The 23,497-nt window shown below is 38.7% G+C and overlaps 1 protein-coding gene across 1 annotated transcript in view; it reads left to right on the plus strand.

Annotated features, from left to right (window-relative positions):
- Positions 1-384: 384 nt before the first annotated feature.
- TMEM47 (transmembrane protein 47) overlaps positions 385-23,497 on the plus strand; it is a 30,139-nt gene continuing 7,026 nt past the window's right edge. The window contains exons 1-2 of the mRNA XM_039256696.1: positions 385-842; positions 16,376-16,516. Of these exons, the coding sequence (XP_039112627.1) occupies positions 617-842; positions 16,376-16,516 (367 nt within the window). The 5' untranslated portion in view covers positions 385-616. The remainder of the gene's footprint in view (positions 843-16,375; positions 16,517-23,497) is intronic.

The following is a 23,497-nucleotide window of genomic DNA, read 5'->3' on the forward strand; positions in this document are numbered from 1 at the left end:
AGGAATTGTCCCGCGCAGCCGGTCGGAGGTGAAGGGCGCGCACCGGGATCAGCGCGTGTCGGACACCCTAGAGAAGCCAACTCGTTCCGAGCGCGCCAGGCACGGGTGTCAGAGCCCGTGGCCCCCTCCCCCCACCTAGCCCCAAACACCCTTCCTCCCCAGGAGCGGCCCCCCGGCCCCCGCAGGCCAGGCACGGGTGTCAGAGAAGGGGGACCGGCTTCGCGCACTGGCAAGGGGCGGGGCGCGCGCGAGCCTCTGGCGCCCAGAGCCGGGAGCGGGAGCTTTGACACCGCCCGGGTGCGGACTCACCGCCCCTCCCCGCTCGGCACCGCCTCCTGCAGCCCGGGGAGGGGCCGGGGCGGAGCGAACCGGGCCGCGCCGGGGAGGAGCGGGTACCGGCAGAGCTCGGCGCGGGGCTGGCGGCGAAGGTCCGCGGCGGGATCGGCGTAGCTGTCGCTGCCGAAGACCCCCACCCCGGCCGGCAGCCCCCGCAGACCCACCTTCCCGGTGCGCGGCGGCTCCGCTGCTTCCCTCCAGTGGAGGTCGGGCTCTCCGCTCTCCGGACCCGCCTGGCGACCTCGCCTCCGGCGGGGCGGGCGGCCGCGGCGCCCGGGGCATGGCTTCGGCGGGCAGCGGCATGGAGGAGGTGCGCGTGTCGGTGCTGACCCCGCTGAAGCTGGTCGGGCTGGTGTGCATCTTCCTGGCGCTGTGTCTGGACCTGGGGGCCGTGCTGAGCCCGGCCTGGGTCACGGCCGACCACCAGTACTACCTGTCCCTGTGGGAGTCCTGCCGGAAACCCGCCAGCTTGGACATCTGGCACTGCGAGTCCACGCTCAGCAGCGGTGAGGGCCCGGCGCGCCGCGACCCCTGCTCCCGTCCCGGACCGCCCCGCGCCCCACTGCCGGGACAGCCCCGCCTCTCCCCGCACCACCCCTCCCCCCCGAACCTCCTGTGTCCCCTACCCTTGTCCGCCTGGCTCCAGCCTGCCCCTTCCGGGACCCTGGGGCTGCAGCCGTCTCCCCGAAGGCCACCCCTCGCCTCTCCCCGGCCCGGTTAAGCCAGACCCAATGCGGCGTCCCACGCCCTCTCCGTCCTCCCGTGGCCATTCCTCGGGCTCTGGAGTAACACGTACGCTATTTGGGGTAATTGTTATCATATAAGGCGAGAACCGTGTGGCCGTGTTAAAAATGCAACGCCTTCCACACTCTCGTTAAAAAAAAAAAAAAGACAAGCAAAAACGCCCCAACTCCACCGAGACATTGTGGGTTCTCTCTCTGCTCGCTCTTTCCCACTCTCTTCTCCCTCTGCTCTCAAGGAGGAATTTGCCTGAGTTTACCTCTTCGTGCCCACGTTTCTGCCAGCTCTACTCCACTTTGTCTGGGTTTTCCTCAAGGAGTTTCGGTTTGGGTTTTATTTCCTTAAATTTTTGAGGGATATGGAGAGTTGGAAGACAGGCGTAATTTCCTTTCCTTTTTTGGTGACACGTCGTTGGTTGTGAGTTGCTCTTCTTTCTCTTCCTCTCCAAATACCTCGTCTCTCCTCCAGACCTTTCTTTTTCTTCTCCATGAGCTACTTACAGATGCCTGGAAAGTTGTGGCTTATTCAGCTAGTAGTGGAAGCTGCAAATGGATAGAATGCAGGGTGGAAAAAAAGGTAATCACTGGGGTTACCCAGCCCCAGGGGGAATTTACTCTCCTTGACCCCTAGTTGCCTTCCCCTCAGCCCCAGTTAGCCGTTAGCAGAAATCTACCAACTTCCGACTTCTTGCAGCAAACCCTTTTCCTCGCTAATCTTGATTCTTCAGCTGCTGGTGTCAGTGCAGAGAAAGGGTAATAAAGGCAGAGGACCTTCCCGTGATTTTACCCACTTACCCACACGCACCCCTAAGAAACTGATTAAATTCCTTCGTGACAGTTTGTCTTCTCTGGGACTATTTATGAAGCTTTGAAAAACGTTTCAAGTTCCAATAAAGTTGAAATAGCACAAATGCCACACAAATCCGATTTACTTTTGTCTTTGGTTTCTTGTTTCAAGAAAGATTAGTTCACTTGGTTAAGTTTGTTCCATAAATTTTATTTTCTGTTTACAAAAGGCTTTTTCTTTGTTTTTACTTCAAAATTCCCATTGACGGTTTCGTCTTTGTTGTTTAATTCACTGTGGAGGGGACTGGTTGGCAGCAGGAGGTCAACATTTAGGTCTTTTAATTCTTTCAGGGTTGGTTGTTTACAACTAAAGATAAAATAAATTGGTAAAATGCCTTTCTCCAGTAACCAGGAGATCCAAATAAACTTTGGAGAAAATATCTTTTCTTTCCCCTCTCCAATAGAAATGGAAATTTATGTAGGAATGCCAGCTTCAGCATGTCTCCTTAGCAACGTGAATCTTTTGCCCCTTTCTCCTGTCTCCTGAAATAATAGCCCCCTGATTGCATAAAGACTTTTCAGATAGGTTAGAGAAACCAGCTTCTACTCCTATTTTGTTTTCAGACCCTTACCCTTTTCTCCTGGCCAGGAATGTGGGGAATGGGGAGAAGCAGCACTAGTTTGTTGAGCGGTATGCAGTGTTTGCTAATCTTCCCTTAATTGCCTCCATACCCACTTATCTCAGCTTTTTCCCCTCTCTAGGCAAGGAAATAGACAAAAGCTTAATGCCTACGTAGTGATAAGAGGTCTGTCTACAAGGTAGAAATTGGAGGCAGGTACCTTTGCTGTCTCCCCCCCGCCCCCCATCCCATTATTCTTCCCCCTTGAAACTCACACCACAGCATTTATTTCTATTTGGGTTTCTGAAAATCAGCTTCAGTTTTATTTTGCTTAAAATAGTTTTCATCCCAGAAAAAGTATAGTTGGTGAGCAAATGAGGTGGGAGGCATAAAGATGGTTTTGTCTGAAGCTAACTGGAACAAGTTCTTGACTTTTTTTTTTTTTTTTTATGTAGTAGCAGTTCATTTTTCCTCTCCAAGGGGGTGGGTGGGGGGGTGCAGGAGGAAAGGAAACAAAATACGGAAAATTGCTCTATCTCCCCACTTTACAAAATGTGCTTTCTTAAAATGTTCTGTCAACTTGAACGTGCTATCCACAAATGTTTTGAAATGAAGAGGGAAGCTTGAATTGAAAGGAGCAATTTTCTTGCCTGTTCCAAAGGGCAGGCAGCTTAGTATGTTTGCTGTGTGGAGTAGCAGAAAGCAGGGAGGGAAATGTCTTCTCTGAAGATTTTAAGAGATCCACTTCATTGTCTCTTGAAATGAATTACCTAGGGAGGAACCACCAAGGACAATTTTACCAAAGGCCCTTCACCAACATCTTCAGGGCTTAATTAAAAACCTTTGTCTTAATTAGAATTAAAACTGCTATGAAGAAGCAAGCTTGTATTTACAGAAGGGAAATTTCAGGAATGTTTCTACTGACGACAATATGTCCTACTTAGGCCCAGTTCCTACGGAAACTTTTCCCTCAGCCGTTATTTTTAAAGCTGCGTTTTAATTTTGGTACCAAATATGCGGTGTTTGCTGCTTATACCCGTTTTATGGTTTTAAGGGAAAGCAGAAACGTGCCTTTTGTGTGCTGGTCTATGGAAGGCTGCGTCAGCATTTCTAGTACGAACCAGTAATCCGGTGTCAGTCAACTGTAATGCTTTTTTCTGGTGTCCCAGTTCAGTGTATGGGGGACAGTCCAGGCATTCATCTAAAGCCCTAAGTTTTCCAAAAGGACAGATGAGAGGCTAAGAGACTGTCATTCGTGGTGGAAACAAATAATAATAAAATAGGCTTGTTAGGAAGTTTAGAATAGGTAATACTCACATGCCGGCCACAGAATTTCTAAGGATAGTTTTCCCCACTACTGATTTTGGCAGCCTTTTAATCTTTAATCCTATGTTTTTTTAAATGGCAGTCATATTTGTGGCTTTTGCCTAGTCGCATATAGTGTTGATAACTTTGGTTTAGAATATAGTTTTTAGGGTTTCACAGCCACAGCCATGTAGAAAAGAATCCTTAGTGCAAATCCAAGTGGTTGCAAAGTGCTGATGGCCTAAACTCTATATCACATGTACTGTGTAACCTCTAGGGTGGTTTTATGTTTCTTCTTGAAAATTTATAAATATGTATAGCTATTTCATATAAAGCAGATTGCTTTCTTTTGATGTCTGTGTGATTTATTGACTAAGCAAAATGCAAGGACATGCAGATGGCCAAATGAACACATTTCACTGAGAGTGATTTTAGGATATAACAAGTGCATTTATCCATGTCTCCGTCTACAAAATCTATCCATCCTTTTCATCCATGAAATTCTTGATCAATTAGTGCCTTTTTCAAGGAATATTGTTAACATCATTGTGCACTGTCCTAAAAATAGCTACATGTGTAACATGAGTCACTGGCAGTTTTGAAATGGCAGTGTACCGTGTGCTAATAACAGGTGAATATTATTATTTTCAGTTGACAAGAGGTTCTCTTAAGAGTGCTCTATATGTAGCTCCTATTCTTAAAACTGTAGTATAAAATTCTACTTTAAAAGCAGTATAAGAAAACCCGTCTTAGGTGGTATTTTACAATAAACCAAACTACCTAAACACCTGCAAATCTTAGAAAATCTGAGGTATAGTGATGCTGAATTCAGATGTATATCATCCGTGCATATTTTGAATTCATATCTTCATTGGGAAAGAGAATTTTATTGGGAAACCTCAAATGTGTTATAACCCAGGAAAGGTTCAGCTTGTTGCTTGCTATGAGTTGATATTGATGCTTCTTTACAAATAGCTCCTCAAGCCTGGAGGTCATGATGGTTAGATATTCTTCTGGCTCTCCGAAAAAGTACTTAAGTAGAACAAATGCAGTTTTACTTAACCGCACAGCATAGATGGGTAGAAAAGTATACAAAGAGTAGCACTCCGCGCCAAAACTTCCTTAATAAACCAGAGAAACCCAGGTATAACTTCTTTCACGATCTTCATGATGATTTTCTTTTAACATCTCCTAAGATTTTCAAGCTCCCAAGATTGATTTTTACAAAGGACGTTTTAATTTGTGGGTAGATATAATTCCTCTTTTGCTCACATTTACAGAATGATTGTAATCTCCAGGGAACCATTTAGATCAGTCTTTGTCAGCAAAGGGATTTGATGGGTGTGTGAGAAGCCTCGCCTTTCATAAACCATTTCACAATAAAACCAAAACAAACAAAAGCATATCTCAAGCAATAGATTTTGCCTGCTGTCAGGAATATATTTTAGGAATTTCTTTTAAGTTTCTGTTAATAGTAAGACCACTTAGCGAGACCATAGATACGTCTAGTACTACTAGATATATTAGTGAAAAGGATTGTAGATGCTTCAAAATAAGTCCCTGGAATATGTCACCTGAATACCACTGTAAACTTTTCTATAAACAATGCTAAATTATAACTTAATCCCGTGAGAGGGCAGAGTAGTGTTGTGGAGAATATATAAAGCTTTGGATTCAAACTGCCCCGAACTTGGCCACTTGACCAGTCGTGTGAACTCATACAATTTAATGTTCTCAAATGGTTTGTCATTAAGATTAAATAGATAAAAGTAACTGCTCATTGCAGTTGTGTTTCTTCCTTATTATATATTCAGAAAAACAAACTTAAATATTGCAGATTTTTTTTTGGATAATTGAGGACCACCCTACTTAAAAGGTAAACGATCTTTGCATTGAATAGTGAAGTATGCTGTTAGTTTTGATTTTGAATTTTGCTGTGGATTACCAAGCATGTAACAGTGCTCTCGGTAGATCATGGTCACACAACTGTTTTCTAACAGTTTTGTCAGTACTGTTACAGGGCAGACATCTCAAATATTCCCAGGGTCATAGTAAGCTTGCAGGGTAGTTAATGTTATCCATATATGTTATTGAAGAGACCAGGCATTTTTGTAAGTTTACCAAGTTTTCAGTCAGTGGTAAAGATAGGTTTTTTCTGGGTTTTTATAAATTTACCAAGTTTTCAATCGGTTGTTGAGACAGATTTTTTTCCAAGAGAGTACCAGTTACTAATGCTGGGAAACAAACCACCCCAAAAGTTAGTGGTATAAAACAACAATTATTTTATTATGCTCATGATTTCTGTGGGTCACGAATTCAGATAGGACATAATAAGGATGGTTTTATCTGGGCTCCAGGATGTCTGGAGGCATAGCTGAGAGTGACTTGAATGACTAGGGACTGGAATATCTGGAACCGCAGGGTCCTTTTCCAAATGGTTTCACGGGCTTTGGCACCTTGGTGGAAATGTCTGGGAGACTGGATGCCCCTGGGACTAGGCTTCTGTGTACAAATAGAGAACTTCTACCTTTCTCTAGGTGACCTTAGGCCATCTTTGGTTTATAGTCTCAAATGACTGAAGCCCAAACCGATTAAGAATCTGGACTTAATCTGCTACTTCGTATTGTTGATAAAATTTTAGTTTTTTTTTTTTTTAATGTTTATTCATGTTTGAAAGACAGAGAGAGACAGGATACTAGCAGGGGTGGGCCAGAGAGAGGGAACACAGAATCTGAAGCAAGCTCCAGGCTCTGAGCTGTCAGTGGGGCTCAAACTCACAAACTGCAAGATCATGACTTGAGGTGAAGTCAGGTGCTTAACTGACTGAGCCACCCAGGTGCCCCAAAATTTAATTTTTTTTAAAAGAAAGTTTTGTATGAGCCTGATGAGATAGATGCCTTGTACATGTACACTAAAATGTTAAAATTTAAGACAGGAGCCAAGTTTTGTGGTGCTGGAAAGGAATTGGAGTTACAGAATTGGTTTTTGTTTGTTTTCCCTTTGTTTTAATAACATAATTCTCTTCCTGATAATTACCCATATACTAAAATGTAGAATCATAGCACATTTGGGGTAGAAATGATTTCAAAATTCTTAAAAAAATTTTTTTGGATGTTTGTTTATTTTTGAGAGACAGAGTGTGAGCAGGGGAAGGGCAGAGAGAGAGAGAGAGGAAGAAACAGAATCCTAAGCAGGTTCCAGGCTCTGAGCTGTCAGCAGAGACCAAAGTAAGCAGGGTTCAAACTTATGAAGTGTGAGATCATGACCTGAGCCAAAATCAAGAGTTGGTCGCTTAACCAACTAAGCTACCTAGGCACCCCTAGATGTCTATTTTATAAGATTATTTATCATCTAAGATTCAATTTCACAAAGAATTTAAGGTCTTCAGATAGACTCATATATTGATAAGTATTAAGTTTTAGATGTTTATTATCATTAAATTTACATTGTTGGCATGACTAGTCCTTAAAAATCAACAAAACTTGTTTTTAATTTCTCCATGATAGGATACTTTATTTTTTATTAATATTTATTCATTTTGAGAGAGAGAGAGAGAGAGAAAGAGAGAGCACAGCAGTGGAGGGGCAGAGAGAGAGAGAGGGAGACACAGAATCTGAAGTAGGCTCTAGGCTCTGAGCTGTCAGCACAGAGCCTTACGCACAGTGCGATCATGACCTGGGCCACAGTCAGAAGCTCAACCAACAGAGCCACCCAGGTGCCCCTGTGATAGGATACTTTAAAATATCTGTTTAATTGTACTTTGAATCACAATTGCAAAAGTATGTGGAAGGCAGCCATGTAAGTTTCTTAAATTGATTAAAGGACTATAAATTTCACTAGATCCAATTTTTACTGCATTCTGGCCTTATTTTTTTAAAAAAAGATACATTTATTTATCAAAAGAGATGGATTTTTCCTTAAACAGAATTTCATCCTTATATGTGGAAGGCATTGACAGTTAAATCTTACCAGTCTTTTCAAAGTATGGGATCATCTCCCTTAAAATTAGACAAGGACACCTTTCCTTGCCCTTTTTTGCTTCTATATTTGTATGGGATTTTCAGACACTAGTAGACCATCACTTTTCTATTCTGTTGTAGTCTTTGTGCTTTTGGCACCAAAGACTCCCATTAAAAAAAAAAAAAAAAAAAGACAGAAAACCTAAAAAATGAGGCCTCCATGGTTCCCAGGGCACCAAGAAAAAAAATACCTAGGAGATCATTTTTGTCACTACTAGCTTATTAACTTTGGGAGATTTTAAATGACAGTTTAATGAGCCCTGTTTCAACATAATGTCACCTCTCAATTCTCTTTTCAAAATATATGTTTATTAGCAAGAAGATGTTTAAACATACAAGTTGGGGCCCCTGAGTGACATGACATATCCTCAAAATGTGTATAATGGCACACCCGCAAAGAACTCAAATTTCCATCAAAGGGTGTTTTACTGCTCTTATGTTTTAAGGTCTCTAAACAGAAGTTCTTCAAAATGTGGCCATAATACATGTGAATGCAACCTGGTGTCCATTCCTGGCGTGACTAAGTGACTTAAGGAGATAAATGATCTTTCCTTTTTCTTAACTTCCCACAGGTACCCAAAGAGTTAACTTCATTAAAACATGGTCTTTGACTTAGTAACAGAGAGTAGGCATTATCCTGGTACAGTTAGCCAGTCAGTGCCAGCTCTGTGCCAGGTAGTGGCGGTAAGATGACAAATGAAACACTTTCCTTTAAACAAATTAACAAAAATAATATAAATGTACAAACTAATGTAAATGAGGAAATATAAGTTCAACTTCTGCAGAGGGATGGAAGAGATCCTATCTGAAGAAGTTTGCTAACAGGGATCCACTAGCTTGCTAGTTTTATCCCTTCAATATTTACTAAAAGGGTATCTTAATACTGATTGTGGGGGACTGTTTGGCTGTCTTCTGTCTACCCTTTCTTATTAGCTACTCTAAACCCATCACAGAAGAGTTTTAGTTGCTTAAAGGAAGATCACCCACTCCTCTTCTGTGTGCGGGTTTTCTTCCTGCTTTTCCAGATAATCAAGTTTTCTAAATTGCAATATTGAACCTTCTTAGGCTTTCTCCTAAGAGTGGGGAAGGAAAAATGTTCAGTGCAACAAACTCATCAAAACTCTATGGAAATACTGTGATTAGAAATTACTATTGAGAAATACCAGTACCTATTAGATAATATTAGTTACCATCAGATGTTAATGAAAGCTTTCTAACATGGTAAGAAACAGCAGTTGTTAATGGTGATGGCATGGTTTTGTTTTTTGTTTCTTTTTTATCTAAATTCTGAAACATTTAATAGAAGGGCTCTTTGGTAGACACTGTATATAATGGTTTTATTTGGGGGGAAAGATCTCATTCATATGTTATGGTATTTAGATGATAAATTGCATTTTCACCAAATTTTCTAAAGACAATTCTGTGAAGCAGCTAAAATGACTCTTTAGTTGTCAAAGAAGAACAAATGCCTATTCTTCTAACACCAACACAAAATAATTCAAAAGGCTTGAACAAAGCTGTTGTAAATTGGAAATTAGTAACCTGTCTGGACTTTTGGACAACCAGAATTTTCCAGAATTTTGGAAAAATTGACCTACATTTTGGTCATTAAAGTTGTTGCATCACTTATTTGCGTGGTTACCCAGGGTCATTTATGTGCTTAAAATCAGGTTGGTCCTGCACTTTTGACACATTTTTTTATCTATAAATTGTCCTGACTCTAATTTGTATCATTGCAACTTGATTGACATGGTACCTCAAGTAGGTGCTTCTCTAATATTACATTTCACTTTCTGTAGCACATGGCTGTGTCTATACTGACATTTTGTAAAAGACACAGATGTTTGCTTTAAACATTTGCACATGAAGAATGTTAAATTTGATATTAGTTGCTTGAAAAGATGTTGCCATTTTAATTATTGAAATGAGAATCGGAATTCTTCTTTTCCTGCCTATGTTTGTGTCTACATCTCATGGAATAGTGGGAAATTCATGCAACAGTGAAGGATGTAGGTCAGAATGCAACTTAGCCAAGAAAACAGTTTCAATTCCCTCAGTAATGCTTTAGGTTTTCCACTTCATTTGCCTCATGGAGACTAAAAATTCCAAGTATGTCATTTGATACTTCCGGAAATATTTTGGCTGTTAAGCCAACAGTTACCTTCCTTTTATACAAAATAACAGCACCATTTTTATTCATTTTTCATATATGAGGATATGGACTTAGTGTCCAACTCGGAAGTATATAGCATTAATCTCAAATTCTTAAAGTACAATTGATGGAAATAATTAAATGCCATCATTTCTGATAAGATGAACTTGTCGGGAAAAAGACATAGCCTCTGTGAAGAAATGGAGATGTTGGAGAATTTGCGTTTGACATGTTATTCTGTAACTGGAGCTTTTTCCCCCTTAAATACGTATAAACCATCCCATTATTTCCAGTTCCTGATTATAAAATGGAATTGGCAATAGTGAGTTTGCTTTCTGAGCTCTCACGAATATAATGAAAAGAACTTTAAATGTTTGGGTATAAATATGTCCTACAAGTGAATAAAAACTATTTGGAAGAACTGAAGGTTTAAATGGAATGATCCAGCTTATGTGGGTGAATTAGAGAGAATTTAGGGATGACCTGCGAGGTGGTATCAAGATGATAGGGAAAGATCACTCTCTCTTTTGAGGTTGAGCAGTAAATGATTTTGATTGCACATATGGATATCATTTTGGTTACTTTAACTCTTCTGAAGAACTCAAAGATGAAAATAAAAGCGACTGGCAAATTTGAATGCGATTATAAAAGTCACTTTTTTAAAAATTAGTATTTTGATTTGCAATGAGAACTATTAAACAGTGATATTCCTATATTAAAATGTCAAAATACATTTAGGAAAATACTACCCACCTGAACAGTGGGAGTTGAATTTATAAGGTTAAAAATCAGTTTCTTCATTGCTTTTAAATTTTATCTAATTTCCTAGAAGTGGCAATTGTGTGCTCAGGGATATACAGACAGGGTAGAACTAAACTAATTTCAGCAAATAAACAGCACCTACAGAGGTAAATAAATTAGGCAGTGTTTGACAGGATAAAGGTTTTGAAATAAGATAGGTGGAGGAAAGCTTTACGCATTAGTGTTGTGTATTTGACCTTGATTCAAAAGTATGGAAGGTGTATTGTCATTAAGATTTTGCCTTTATTGAAAAATGAAAGTAGATTTGACCATAAATTCCCTAAAGGGGTATGAATTCTCCAATTTGGTAATTATAATGTGGCCCATAGAATTTTCATAATGCAGCCGCAATTTCAGACCAGTCTCTTGTATTAGACTGTAAAGTAAGCACAATTTTGTAGAATACTAAAGCATTTATAGACATTGGAAACTCTGGCACCAGCTTATAAAAATACCTTGAAAGAGGACTTGAATTTAGTTCCTGAGTTGCATATTAATGCTGGACTTGATGTTATGACATAAGGGCTGCCCAATTTTTATTCTGTAACTGCAGGGGAAAGTATAATATTACATGTATTCATTCCTATTATATTTTTCCTTTCTTTTTTCTGGTAGAGAAAGGACTAGTAGAGAAGCACACGCTTATCTTGAGCGTTGGCTTTCATAGGTGCACTTCTAGTATCTTCTGTGTGTCATTGTAGCAGTTTGGCTAAAATATAGTAGTTTAATTTTTAAGTTAGACACAGTTAGAGATTAACAACACTAAGATTATAAAACTGAAGAGTTATAATATACTATAACAAAAGTTATGTAAATGCGATATCTCTCTCAGTATCGTATTGTGCTGTACGCATCCCTGTGATGCTTTGAGATTATGAAATGAAGTGAGGTGAACGATGCAGGCACTGTGATGTAGCCTTAGGCTACCTTTGACCTTCTGATGATCCCTCAGGAGAAGGATCCTCTGCTTCCAGACTGGATTGCTTTGATCACGGGTAACTGAAACCATGGAAAGTAGAACTGCAGATGGGGGGTGGGGGTGGGGGGTGGGACGGACAACTATACTCTCCGTATACTATGGCAGCCTCATTTTAGGTTTAATTTGAAACATCCTTCTCAGCCCATTTGAGTCCTCACTGGTTCCTGGTCCACGGAGGTATATTTTGTCATCAAAACTTGTTACCACTTGTTCTTGGAGATCTTGGAAACCAAACTCACATTTCAAATCAATTGGCCTGACAGTGAACAATGACCAGTTTTAATTGCACAGAGCACTGCAATTTGTAAAATAGCACCATTGCCATTGTTGTTCCACAGAGCTGGTTTGTGTTCACTGCTCCACGACAGTGTCAGTTTATCATTTATAGAAATGTGTAAAACTAATTTAGAGTAATAAATCTCTAAGGACTCTGAACACATCGTCTGACTAAATCCTGTGAGGGCTATGAAATTGTGGGACTAAGAGTGATATACAAATCAACCAATTATGAGAACTTAAAATAGATGTTTTTTTTTTTGAAGAAATGGGGCTGATAATTGACAATTTTATGACATTTTAATTTGTTTTGAAAACAATGAATATGGGATAGCAAGTATTTGTGGCCTGCCAGCCTTCTAATGGAGAAACCATTGGAGTAGAGACAAGTTTTCTGGTCATTTATTATACTGTTACCATAAAATTGTTCAAGTTCTGTAGTATATATCTTGTTAAATCTACATTTGATAGATAAGTAAATATATGTGTATACATGAAGCACAACGTATATTATTTTAATAGCCATTAGTAGGTATCTGTAAAACTATCTTTCACTTTTTAAAATCTCCCCTATTCTAGTGTTCAGCAAGAAAGAGGATATGGTATCAGGCCGATCTAAATAGTCCCTGACTTTAGCTCACCCATAAGGCAGGCAGGCCCTCATATTTGGACAATGGATTCTAGCTGTTGACTGAAAGAAACAGTATTCTCAGCTCCAGAGTACCTAATGCTGAACAGAGAAAAGTGCCCTAGGTCTTACTGACTATGGTAGCCATATTGAACCACTTTTTCAGCTTCCTCATTAATGTTCAACTGATGATCGAGTTAAAGCTTTGGTTCTGGGCAACCTGCCTGAGTGAAGCATTCCAAATGGGTATAATGACAACAATCTCAAAACATGGCACTGTCTACCAGAGATATAGCCTCCATACTTCAGTGTAAGCCTCAGCCTTTGGATGGGGCAGTGTCAGACATGGCCCAATTCTAGTCTTTTGTAAAATAAAATGGCTTCTCTGTTTGAACAGGCATTATCTGTGGTTATGAACCAAAGGGAAGGGTAGCGGTATTACAGTGTGATATTGGTAATGTGCCTCTTTGACTTTATGTCTAGGATGACTTTCTCATTAGCCACAACCATCAGTACTAAAAATAAATATAGGACATAGAAGAAAATCAGAACTGGCTGTATTTACTTACTTTTTAGAATTATTTCCTGTGGTATAAGAGGTTCCCTTCCTAATTAGGTTCTAGTCCCTTTTAATAAGTGTTACTCTCCTGGTGGCTTCTGTTGCATTTTACTGGTTTCCCATATGAAATAAATTACTATTTTCAGGAAATTTGACATTTTGTGACATTAGGATCTTTTGTACTTTTCTCTTGCTAAATTGCCTAGGTATCACTTTGTACTCCTATATTAGTCACTTATCAAACTGACTTCATTATAAAATTATTATTGTCTGAAAGACCTTTACCTAGAAAAAAGTTCAACATTTATAAATGATATGTCAAGTACAGACCAGGGATCCGCAAAATTTAGCTGAAGGGTCAAAGCAAGCCAACCACCTGTTTTTGTAGGTAAAGTTCTTTTGGGACACTGCCATGCTCATTCATTTACATATCATTTTTGGCTGTTTTCATACCATACAGCAGAAGCTGAGTAGTTGCAAGAGACTCTGACCTGCAAAGCTGAAAATACTTACTGTCTGGCTCTTTATAGGGAAAGTTTGCCTATTTTTTTCTGTCTTAGTTTGTTTTCACAAAATGCTAATAGCTATTCTTTGAGGATACTTAAAGTAGAGAAAAATGATCAAGATCAACACCTTTTTTATTTTGGGTGAAAAGTGGAAACAGTCAAATGAATGGCATTTTGTACATATGTATTGGGCTGTGTGAAAGAGCTTATCAGAAAAAAAGCAATCTTTTAAGGTATTTTTTATATGAGCGAATAGTTGTATCGACTTAAAATTAATTTTTCAGGAATTCTTATTTAAAGTAATTTGGAGAAAGTTGCTAAAAGTAATGATCATTTTATAAAAATAATGGTTCATCTAGAAAATATTCAGCATAGGCTCTTTTATGGAATCTGATGGATGAACGGATGGATTTTATCTTTTTTTGTTGTGCCCCAAAAACTTTGTTACAGTGAAAATTTTACTTTTTCAGAAATTGCAACTCAAATGTTTTCAGAACAAATTCTATTATGTTAAAGTGTAAAATAATTGTGCTATGTATAAACTTTTTCAAAGAAATTTAGAAACTTCCAAATGTAAGGATTATTCTTTTGGCTTTTTAAATTCAAAGTTACATGCTGTTATGGAACAAAAAAGTCATAGTATGGCTTTCCTTTTAAACTCTAGGTGAAAGCCAGATATACTTTTGTTTGAAGTTATATGGCTTTGTTACAAGTAGATGGCTGAAAAATACTCTCCAGTTTCTTGTGATTCACCTTTATATTTTAAGAAGTGTGGATTTTTTCCCTCTTTTTCCCTTGTTTGTTTCCTGAATGCATTGTGAGTTCTAGGTCAGTGCTGGTTACAAATCCAGAATTTATTAGAAGGAAAGGATGTGGAAGAGGACACTTGAGGCGGAGAAATACAAGTATAAATAAAAGGAGGAAATTCTAGGGAATCGTAGGTTCCTCCACTCATCCCTTATCCTTCAGTGGTAAAGCGTGCACTTTGGAAGCTTTCTGAAGGGATAATTTCAGAGTGCAGCATCAAAATGTCATGAGTTCTTGACTTTAGATAGACTACATTGCAACTTAACCATGGATTAAAGTTTGTTTTCATTTTCTGCACATATATTAAAGTGAAGGCCAGAAGAGGCAGCCTGGGACTTCCAAAGGACCCCCACTGAAGAATGTTCTGCACAGTTATCATTTTCTTGTGATGCTTCCTAAGCTGGGTAGTGCTTTCATATATTCACTTTGCTTCTTCTTAGAGAACATTCTACTCTTCTGTAGAATGGGAAATGGGCCAATTTTCTGTCAGGCTATTTCTACATCCTTATAAGCAATGACACATGCATTTCAGTGAGGTTTACTTTTCACTCAGCACATGGGAGACAAAATATCCATGTACAGAGACTTGTACATAGTAAGTGGTCAATATATGCTTGCTGTTTCCTTGCGTGAGTGAAGAAGGGGGCCCAGCAGCTATTTAGAGTACATTCTGGCTCCCTGGGAATACTTAAATTCACAAACCATCCTTGTGGTAAATACCACAGTAAGATTAGAATGAAATGAAAGAGAGGAGGAAAAAACAAACAGCTGATAAATTCTCCTGCTGCCAGTTTGCTGGAGGAGTTGTTTTAGAGAAAGGGAGGAAGAGAAAGGCAAATATAAACTTGGTGTGTGTGTGGATTTTTGTTTGTTTGTTTGTGTTTTTTGTTTGTTTGTTTTATGTTGATTTTGTACAGAAAGGGCAGGCTTTACAAGAAAGGACCAAAAAAAAAAAAAAAAAAAGAGTGAATGAATGTATTACTGCCACACAACATGGGTAGATATCGAGACATATAAGCCAGGCACAAAATAAATATCCCAGGGACTCCTGGGTGGCTCATGGTTGAGCATCCACCTCTTGATTTCGGTTCAGGTCATGATCTCATGGTTTGTGGGATTGACCCCCACAGAGGTGTCGGGCTCTGCACTAACAGCACAGAGCCTGGTTGGGACTCTGACTCTCTCTCTCTCTCTTTTCTCTTTTCTCTTTTTCTCTTTCTCCCCTCTCCCACTTCTGCCCCTAGGCATGCTCTCTCTCAAAATAAATAAATAAACATTAAAAAATAAATATCACAGACTTAAAAGCCAGACACAAAAGGGCTCATGCCACGTACATAACAAAGATGAATCTGAGGTATAGATGTCCATTACTAGCCCCTGGGTGGGAGGGTGATTATTGATGGGGGGGAGGGGCATGAGGGAACCACAATGATGGGAATGTTCTAGACCATAATCTGGATGGTGGATATATGGGTGTATGAATATATATAAAATTTCATCATGTTCTCTACTTTCATATTTAAGATGTATGAGCTTTATATGGCTGAATAGAAAAAAACTAATAATCAAAATAGGTTATGGAAAGGATACCAAATTTACCATGAAGGCTTAATAGAGTCCTTGGAAAGCAGTAGAGTCCATGGCAAACCCCTGCTCTAAAAACACTGCTGAGCCTAGCATAATAGACTTTTCTGAATAAGGACATTTATAGTAATTTTTGTTGCAAAAAATTTCAATTCCCAGAGGATGCTTAGCACGCAGTAAGCTTACACGTATTTGGCTGCTGCAAGGTGAACATAGTTGTGTTGATTCTTTGAGGACTGACTGCTTAAAAGCAATATCTTTCTTCTTTTCTTTCCAGATTGGCAGATTGCTACCCTGGCTTTACTCCTGGGCGGTGCTGCCATCATTCTTATTGCATTCCTGGTGGGTTTGATTTCTATCTGTGTGGGATCTCGAAGGCGCTTCTACAGACCTGTTGCTGTCATGCTTTTTGCAGCAGGTAAATATATATTTATTACTTTCGAAGTGGTATTAAAGTTTCATGAACCTTTCTACGCATCCTGCCTTCTCATGCAAAAGCAGTATGTGATTGCTGCATTACATACAAATTGAGAGACATTTGTTATATTTTAAGGTAAATTGGCTAAGGGTTTATCATATTGTTAGTTTTCAGTGTGTTAAATAAGCATTTCACAGAGCACAGTGGCAATTTCCAAACTTGTAACTAAAACATGAATAAGTAATAGTTCTTGACAGGGCTATTGTCTTACGAATTGCAGCAGATGTGTTTACCAGTGGTCTTCACATTCAGTTTTTTTCCACTCCTTTTACTGCCCCTTGGTGATCTTAAGGCAACATTATTGTTTTCTGACATGAAACTGAAAAAAAATTCCGATATAGATAGCCTTAAAGTATAAATCTGTTTGGAAGTAAACACAGCTGTAATGAAAAATGATAATGTAGAACTTGAACCATCAGACAGACAGTTGAGTTGTGTGAGGTCAATGCCATATTCATTAACTTAACAACCATCATTCTGTGAAGCACAGCTTGGATAAAAATATCAACCAACGTAAGATGGAGGTTTTGCTAAAATCAAGGAACTATTTAGAAATGAGATTTACAAGATTAAAAGTCCAGCACATTATTTTATGTGTTTTAATTTTCATTTGTAAGAATAGCCTTGGATATATTGTTCTTTTGGAATCAAACTGAAATACTCTTATGGTACCTTCAATTTACCCTGTCAGTCACATCTGATTTGAACACTGTAAAATAAGCCCCTGTGACTGTCAATAATGAAGACACTGACAGAACCATCTAGACTGTTAGATGGATTTTTTTAAAGCTGTTTAAAGATGAAACTTCTCTGTATTTGAAGGGTAGTTTGATCTAAAAATGTAAGATCAGAAGTATTCTGCTGCCCCCTGCTGTTTGTGCTCACTTTTTTTTTTTTTTTAATACCCACGAAGACTGGTCTTAATGTAGTTATTATAAAAACGAAGGTCCAAAGGCCTGAAGGAATCTGGAAGAACAGCTAATTCAAATCTCTTAAGTGACTTGCTCAAGATGACATACTAGTTACCAGCAGAGCCAGGGCTGAGAGGCTACTGAATTTTAAATATGGCTCATTCGCTACTGACTTGTTCATCCAGCTGTTTATTAGGTGCCTATTACAGACTGTCCATTGTATTAAGAGACCCATAAAACTAGTTTAAGTAGCACCACAGATACTTTCTAATAGAGTAGAAAACACTATTACAAAAGGTATTCTGAAGTCTTAGGCAGTGACCATACTATCATTATTTTGTTGATCTCATGTGTACTAAAGATCTGCATTATGAATCATTTGGTAAACATGAAAATTCTCCTAAAGATTCCATCACTTTTCTCTAGTTTATTTCTTGGTTCATGGATTTATCATGGCTCTTTCTATTTTTAGAATGAAATAACTTTAGATATTTTAATTTTAGTATAAGTTTGTCTTTGCAGCTAGGATATATTGACGTAGTGATTCGATAATTAATCGTAATAGAATGTCTTGATAAATTGTTCTGAAATGATATACCATTATTTAAAACTGGAATTATGTTTTGAATAATTCTTAGAATACTCAGGTATTTCTGATTTTAGGAAGGTATAGGGGTACTCTAGACATTCTCTTGTGAATATGCAATGTTATTGTGCTACCTAGTTGCTTCTCATTTAGACTTTAACTTACCACATACTAGCATATGCAGAATCTATAAAGAAATCCATTGTGTATAGCACCTATTATAAACATGCTTAGAAAAATAACTAGGAGTTTCTAGTTCTTTTCCCGTTTAGTTCTTTCTAAAAAAGCTCTGTATGTTTTCCCAAGTATAGCAAAATTTATGAAAATGTGAAAATAAGTACTGGCTGTAACAGAAAACATACTGTAAATGAATGTAAGTTAAAGGTACTGGGCTTGGTCAAAATAAAGATTTTCATTTAGCTCTAGCTACTTCAAGTAGTAGAAAATTATAAAATAATGAAAGGAATCCCTACAGCAGTATTCATATATTCATATTCTACCCAATGAGACCTCAAGTGGGCATCATACTGCTATATTTTAAAAATGTACATGTGCTGAGATTTAATTTTACTCATTCTCTTTTGACACTGTGCTTATGGAAGCTTTTTTTTTTTTTGAAATAACCATTAGTTTTGTGTTCACTTTGCACATAAGCAAGGTAAAACTTACTGGTGATTTGAAACATGTCATGAAAAGGTCTCTCTCCCATCTGAGAAACCATTAAAGAATTGCCTGTAACTGATTTCTGGAAAAGATACTCACTACACATAATAATCCATTACTGATTTGGGTAGAAGATGAACAAATTTGATACTCTGCCTACTTGAAACAATGCTAGCTAAAATCATGGCTGTTGATTTTGCTTGCTTTGTAGTAAACATACTTATTTTATTGGTTTTGCTTGTCTCAGTTGTAATTCCGTTTAGTGATTTTTTGTAAATGAATATTTGGGGCCCTTTCCTCTTTTTGTTCATCTGGGTCTGCTGGAAAATGGTCTATGTAAACCCTTTTCCCAAAGTGATTTTTTTTTTTTTTCCCAAATAATACAAGCCTTATCTTGGTGTTCACACACAGATCGTGTTTATCTGTCTCAGCAAAGAAATAATTTCTTCTGCTGAAACATGCAGTACATAAAATCACAACCCGCATAGCACTACCACTTGGAAACATCTCTACACAGGACTACATAATTCACTCAGTACTGTGTGCTATGCCTGGTATAACTAGGTTCTCAATAGATAGTTGAATCAATGATGGAAAGATGACTAAGGCATGTGGCTTACAATTTGACAGGGAAAACAGGCATGTAAACAACTAGCTAACTATAATTCAATTTTTCTTAAACCATTTCTCTCTCTGCAGTTTATGAAACAGTAAATTTCATGTGAGCACGAAGCTCAGACCAAAAAGAGCTTGAAAAAGTAATACTTATAAAAATGGTTTTTTCTTTTATTCACGTTTTCATTCATTTATTTCACAAATATATGTTGGGCACCTGTAGTATGTAATTATACTACCTTGGTGTTAGATTATATACTCCAAAGGTATTAACTAAAAGCTGATGATTAAATCTCATAAAGGTTTTTCATCTTCCCTTTTTCTCTGAAGTCCTTAATTTAGGGTGGGTTCGTTACCTGCCTGAATAGTTGCTCGAATTGCTAAGACCTAGTCATCACTGAGCCCATCTCAAACAGTGTCCTGGGATGCTTGGGTAGCTCAGTTGGTTAAGTGTTCAACTTGATTTCTGCTCAGGTCATGATCGCATCATCAGGCTCTGTGCTGACTTCTCAGAGCCTGCTTGGCATTCTGTCTCTCCCTCTCCTTCTGCTCCTCCCTGCTCTCAAAGTAAATAAATAAGCATTAAAAAATAAAACATTGCCCCATGTTCCATAACTCCCTCACTGGTCCTAGAAGTCTAGACTTCAGAATAAGGTATTATCTGTAATAATAATACTGGCAATACTAATGAATTGAGCACCTACCATGTGTCACACTGCTAGACACTCAGTATATACTATCTCTGTATAAGATGAGGTATTTCTTTTTCCCATAATATCAATGAAGAAATAGGTTCAGAAATTTTAAGTCATTCCCCAGAGTTATCCAACAGGTAAGTTTCAGTTCAGGGCATCTGTCTCAGTTGAAAGTCCACGTGGGGATTCATAAGTCATCTTTACTTGGTTATGTATAACACATAGAAAAACAAGAGCAGAATCAGCCTTGAATTTTGAATTCAGCTGCCAACTATGTACTCCAGTTGGAGTTCATCCTGTTACTCCTGTTAATCCATCTCTTGGGGGGCAACACATGAAGGGAGTAAGCAACCAACAAGAGATGTCATAAAGACCACAACTTGATCAGTGCAACATGACTGAATCAGAGCACATCATGAAAGTGTACAAGTTTCCTATATAGATGACTGTAGCACATTTCTTACTGTGTAACTGACAATGATTGGTGAGATATGATGGGATTATAACTGGCATCTAGTTCTCACTGAAGACTTGGTGAAATTAAAGGAGTTACCTCATTCTGTGTCCTCTTCTTTTATTGTCTGGTTTTGCAGATCTTTTTTATTCCCCAGTGGGACTTAGGGTGATTGTTTCCATTTTTCAGAGGCCTTTAGTACAAATTGCAAATTCTCAGTCTTATAATTCAGGTTTTAAATAACAGAATCCCCACTAATTTTATTAATGATATTTCCTTTCTGTTCTATGTGCAAAAAGCCTTCTGTAATTGAATGTTTATACAGAATGGTGATTTCCCCCTCCCTAGGGTCCTGTAACTGATTTCCACCTCTGAGCTATCTCTGATGAGAGGCTTGTCTTATTTTATAGCCCTCCTCACCATCATGTCACATGTATGAGATTGGCTGGAGGTATTTTCAGTCTAGATTTTGGCAGAAAAATCAGTTTCCAGCTTAGATTTCAAACTAAAAAGGAATTCTACTCACAGATCTTTATCAGTATCAAACTACTCTCTGGCTAGAACATTTTATAGTATCAGTGCAATAATTAATTTAATATGTACTACAACTCTCAGTAGTTACAGATGAAATTTCAAAAGGAAAAGAAGATGGCTTCATATTAACACTTTATGGGCAAATGTTTCCATTCTCCAAATTACCATTTTCTTTTTGTAAATTCGGTATTTAGGAACTTGGCTGGTAAGTCCTATAAATTCTGTCTCTAAATTATCTTCTAGAGCTTCTTTTCATGTACCACAATTGCTGCCTTAGTTGAGGGCATAACTCTTCCTCTAGTAGAACATCTCAGTTCCCAAATTTGAATTTCCCCTACTTTATTTTTTGATTTTTAATATCCAACTTAAAATGTCTACATGACTCCTTTCTTTCCCTTTCCTAGAATCCAGTTATTGAGTTTATCTTTTATGGTCTTTTCTTCCCATTCTCTGACCTGTGTCCATGCATTGACCAGCCTCCTAAGGGCCTTCTCCAGTCTCCTTCCGTTTATAGTCTGTCTTGCACACAAAGGCATGAGGTTTAGTTCTCAAATACAAATCTGGTCTTGTTGCTTGTCCCTTTGGCTTCCCCAGAGGCAGAACCTGAGACAAAGAGACAAGTGCAAGCACTTAATCTGGGAGGTAAAAGAAGGGAATGGAAAGTGAGACAGTGAAGGGAAGGGAGCCAGTAAGGAGTACATTATCAAACCAGTTGTTGCTGTAAGCAGCTGCAGCTTGTCTCGGAAAAATTCTGGAAACCAGTTTTACAACACACACCTCAGAGTTATTTCATCGGAAAGACTAGGGAACTGGGGTATTTAGAAACCAAATTCTGAGAGTCATTGGTAAGGGCTGAGGTGATGCTGGGGAGACAGCCGTGTTAATTTCCCAGAGCACCAGGCTACAATTAGGCAAAGTAGCTTTAGTGGCCAGAGGAAAAGTCAGGCCAAGAAGTGCAGGTGCTGCTGAGAATCGAAAGTCAGGCTGACATGCACTGGGATGATGAAGATGAAAGTGTATGGTTAGGGCACCGACAGCATCTACAATTAACCTCTGAGGGGCACCCAGATGCCTCAGTCGTTTAAGTGTCTGACTTAGGCTTAGGTCAGGATCACACTGTTCTTGACTTCCAGCCCATCATCAGGCTCTCTGCTGTCTGTCGGCTTTCGGATCCTTTGTCCTCTTCCCTCTCTGCCCCTCCCCCGCTTCCTCAAAAATAAATAAACAAAAAAAAATTCCTTATGCATGGGGTGGCTCAGTCGGTTAAGTATACAACTTTAGCTCAGATCATGATCTCACAGTTCATGAGTTTGAGCCCCACATCAGCCTCTTTGCTGACAGCTCAGAGCCTGGAGCCTGCTTCCCATTCTCTGTCTTCCCCCCTCTCTCTCTCTCTCTCTCTCTCTCTGCCCTTCCCCCACTCATGTGTGCGTGCGTTCTCTCTCTCTCTCTCAAAAATAAATGTTGAAAAAAAATTAAAATACTTTATTAGAAAAAAATAAAAATAATCTCTGATGTCTCCCTATAGAGTACAGTCTATTATATTCATGACACACTAAGCCTTTTAGAGTCTGAACCAAACATTTCCATGTGAATATAGCCTTTATTCCAACCCTGTGACGTTTCTATAGTACACCATCTTACACTGCTAAGCTTTGTACAAGCTGCAGCGTTTTCCTAGAGATCTTTTCATCTTTGCTGACCAAATCCTGTCCAATTCAAATGGTGCTTCCTCTCAGAAGCCCTCCCTTCTTTCTCCAGGCAAAAATGGTGTTTGGAATATTGAATTCAGTAAATGTGTAATGAATGGGTAAGCGAACATGCCTCTACTATTAGTGTTGAACACATTCGTTTGTAATTATCTTTGTGTCTGTTTCCACCATAGAGTATGAAATATGGCTGGTCAAGGGCTATGTCCTATCTGTCTTATCCCTTTCACCTACCACACACTGAACATCCAATAAATTTTGGATGTTTCCCCTTAGAAGAAAATGTTGGATATTTCAGTACTGAAAGTTTTCTGTTTCAATATTGAAAACACTGAAAAAAATCCCCTTAAAGAAAACTAGACATAAGACAAAAATTAGTACCTCTAAGTTCTTGTCAGGCTTCTAGCCACACAATTTCATGGTTAGTAGCTTTGTTGCCTCTTTTCAAAAAAGTGGAGAGAGGTATAAAATGAACTTCACATTCCCTTCAAATCCTAAAATGCTCCACAACTTTACTCATGTTGCTTCTGAAGTAGAGTATAGAGAATACCACTGCCAATGACTATTATGTTTCATTGATTGGTGGTAAAATAGAATATAAGTATGATGATATTTTCTTGAGTCCTGAACTGTTCAGGTTTGTTTTTTGTTCTTATGTTTTTTTTTTTTTTCCTTCACAGCATCTATAAAAGGCAAGGAGGCATTTTTACCTGTGTGTGTATTTTTATTAAATGGAGAAAGTTATTTACAAATG

The sequence above is a fragment of the Hyaena hyaena genome, unplaced genomic scaffold, assembly GCF_003009895.1.
Source record: "Hyaena hyaena isolate Hyena2069 unplaced genomic scaffold, ASM300989v1 scaffold_12, whole genome shotgun sequence".
In the NCBI taxonomy this organism is placed as follows: Eukaryota; Metazoa; Chordata; class Mammalia; order Carnivora; family Hyaenidae; genus Hyaena; species Hyaena hyaena.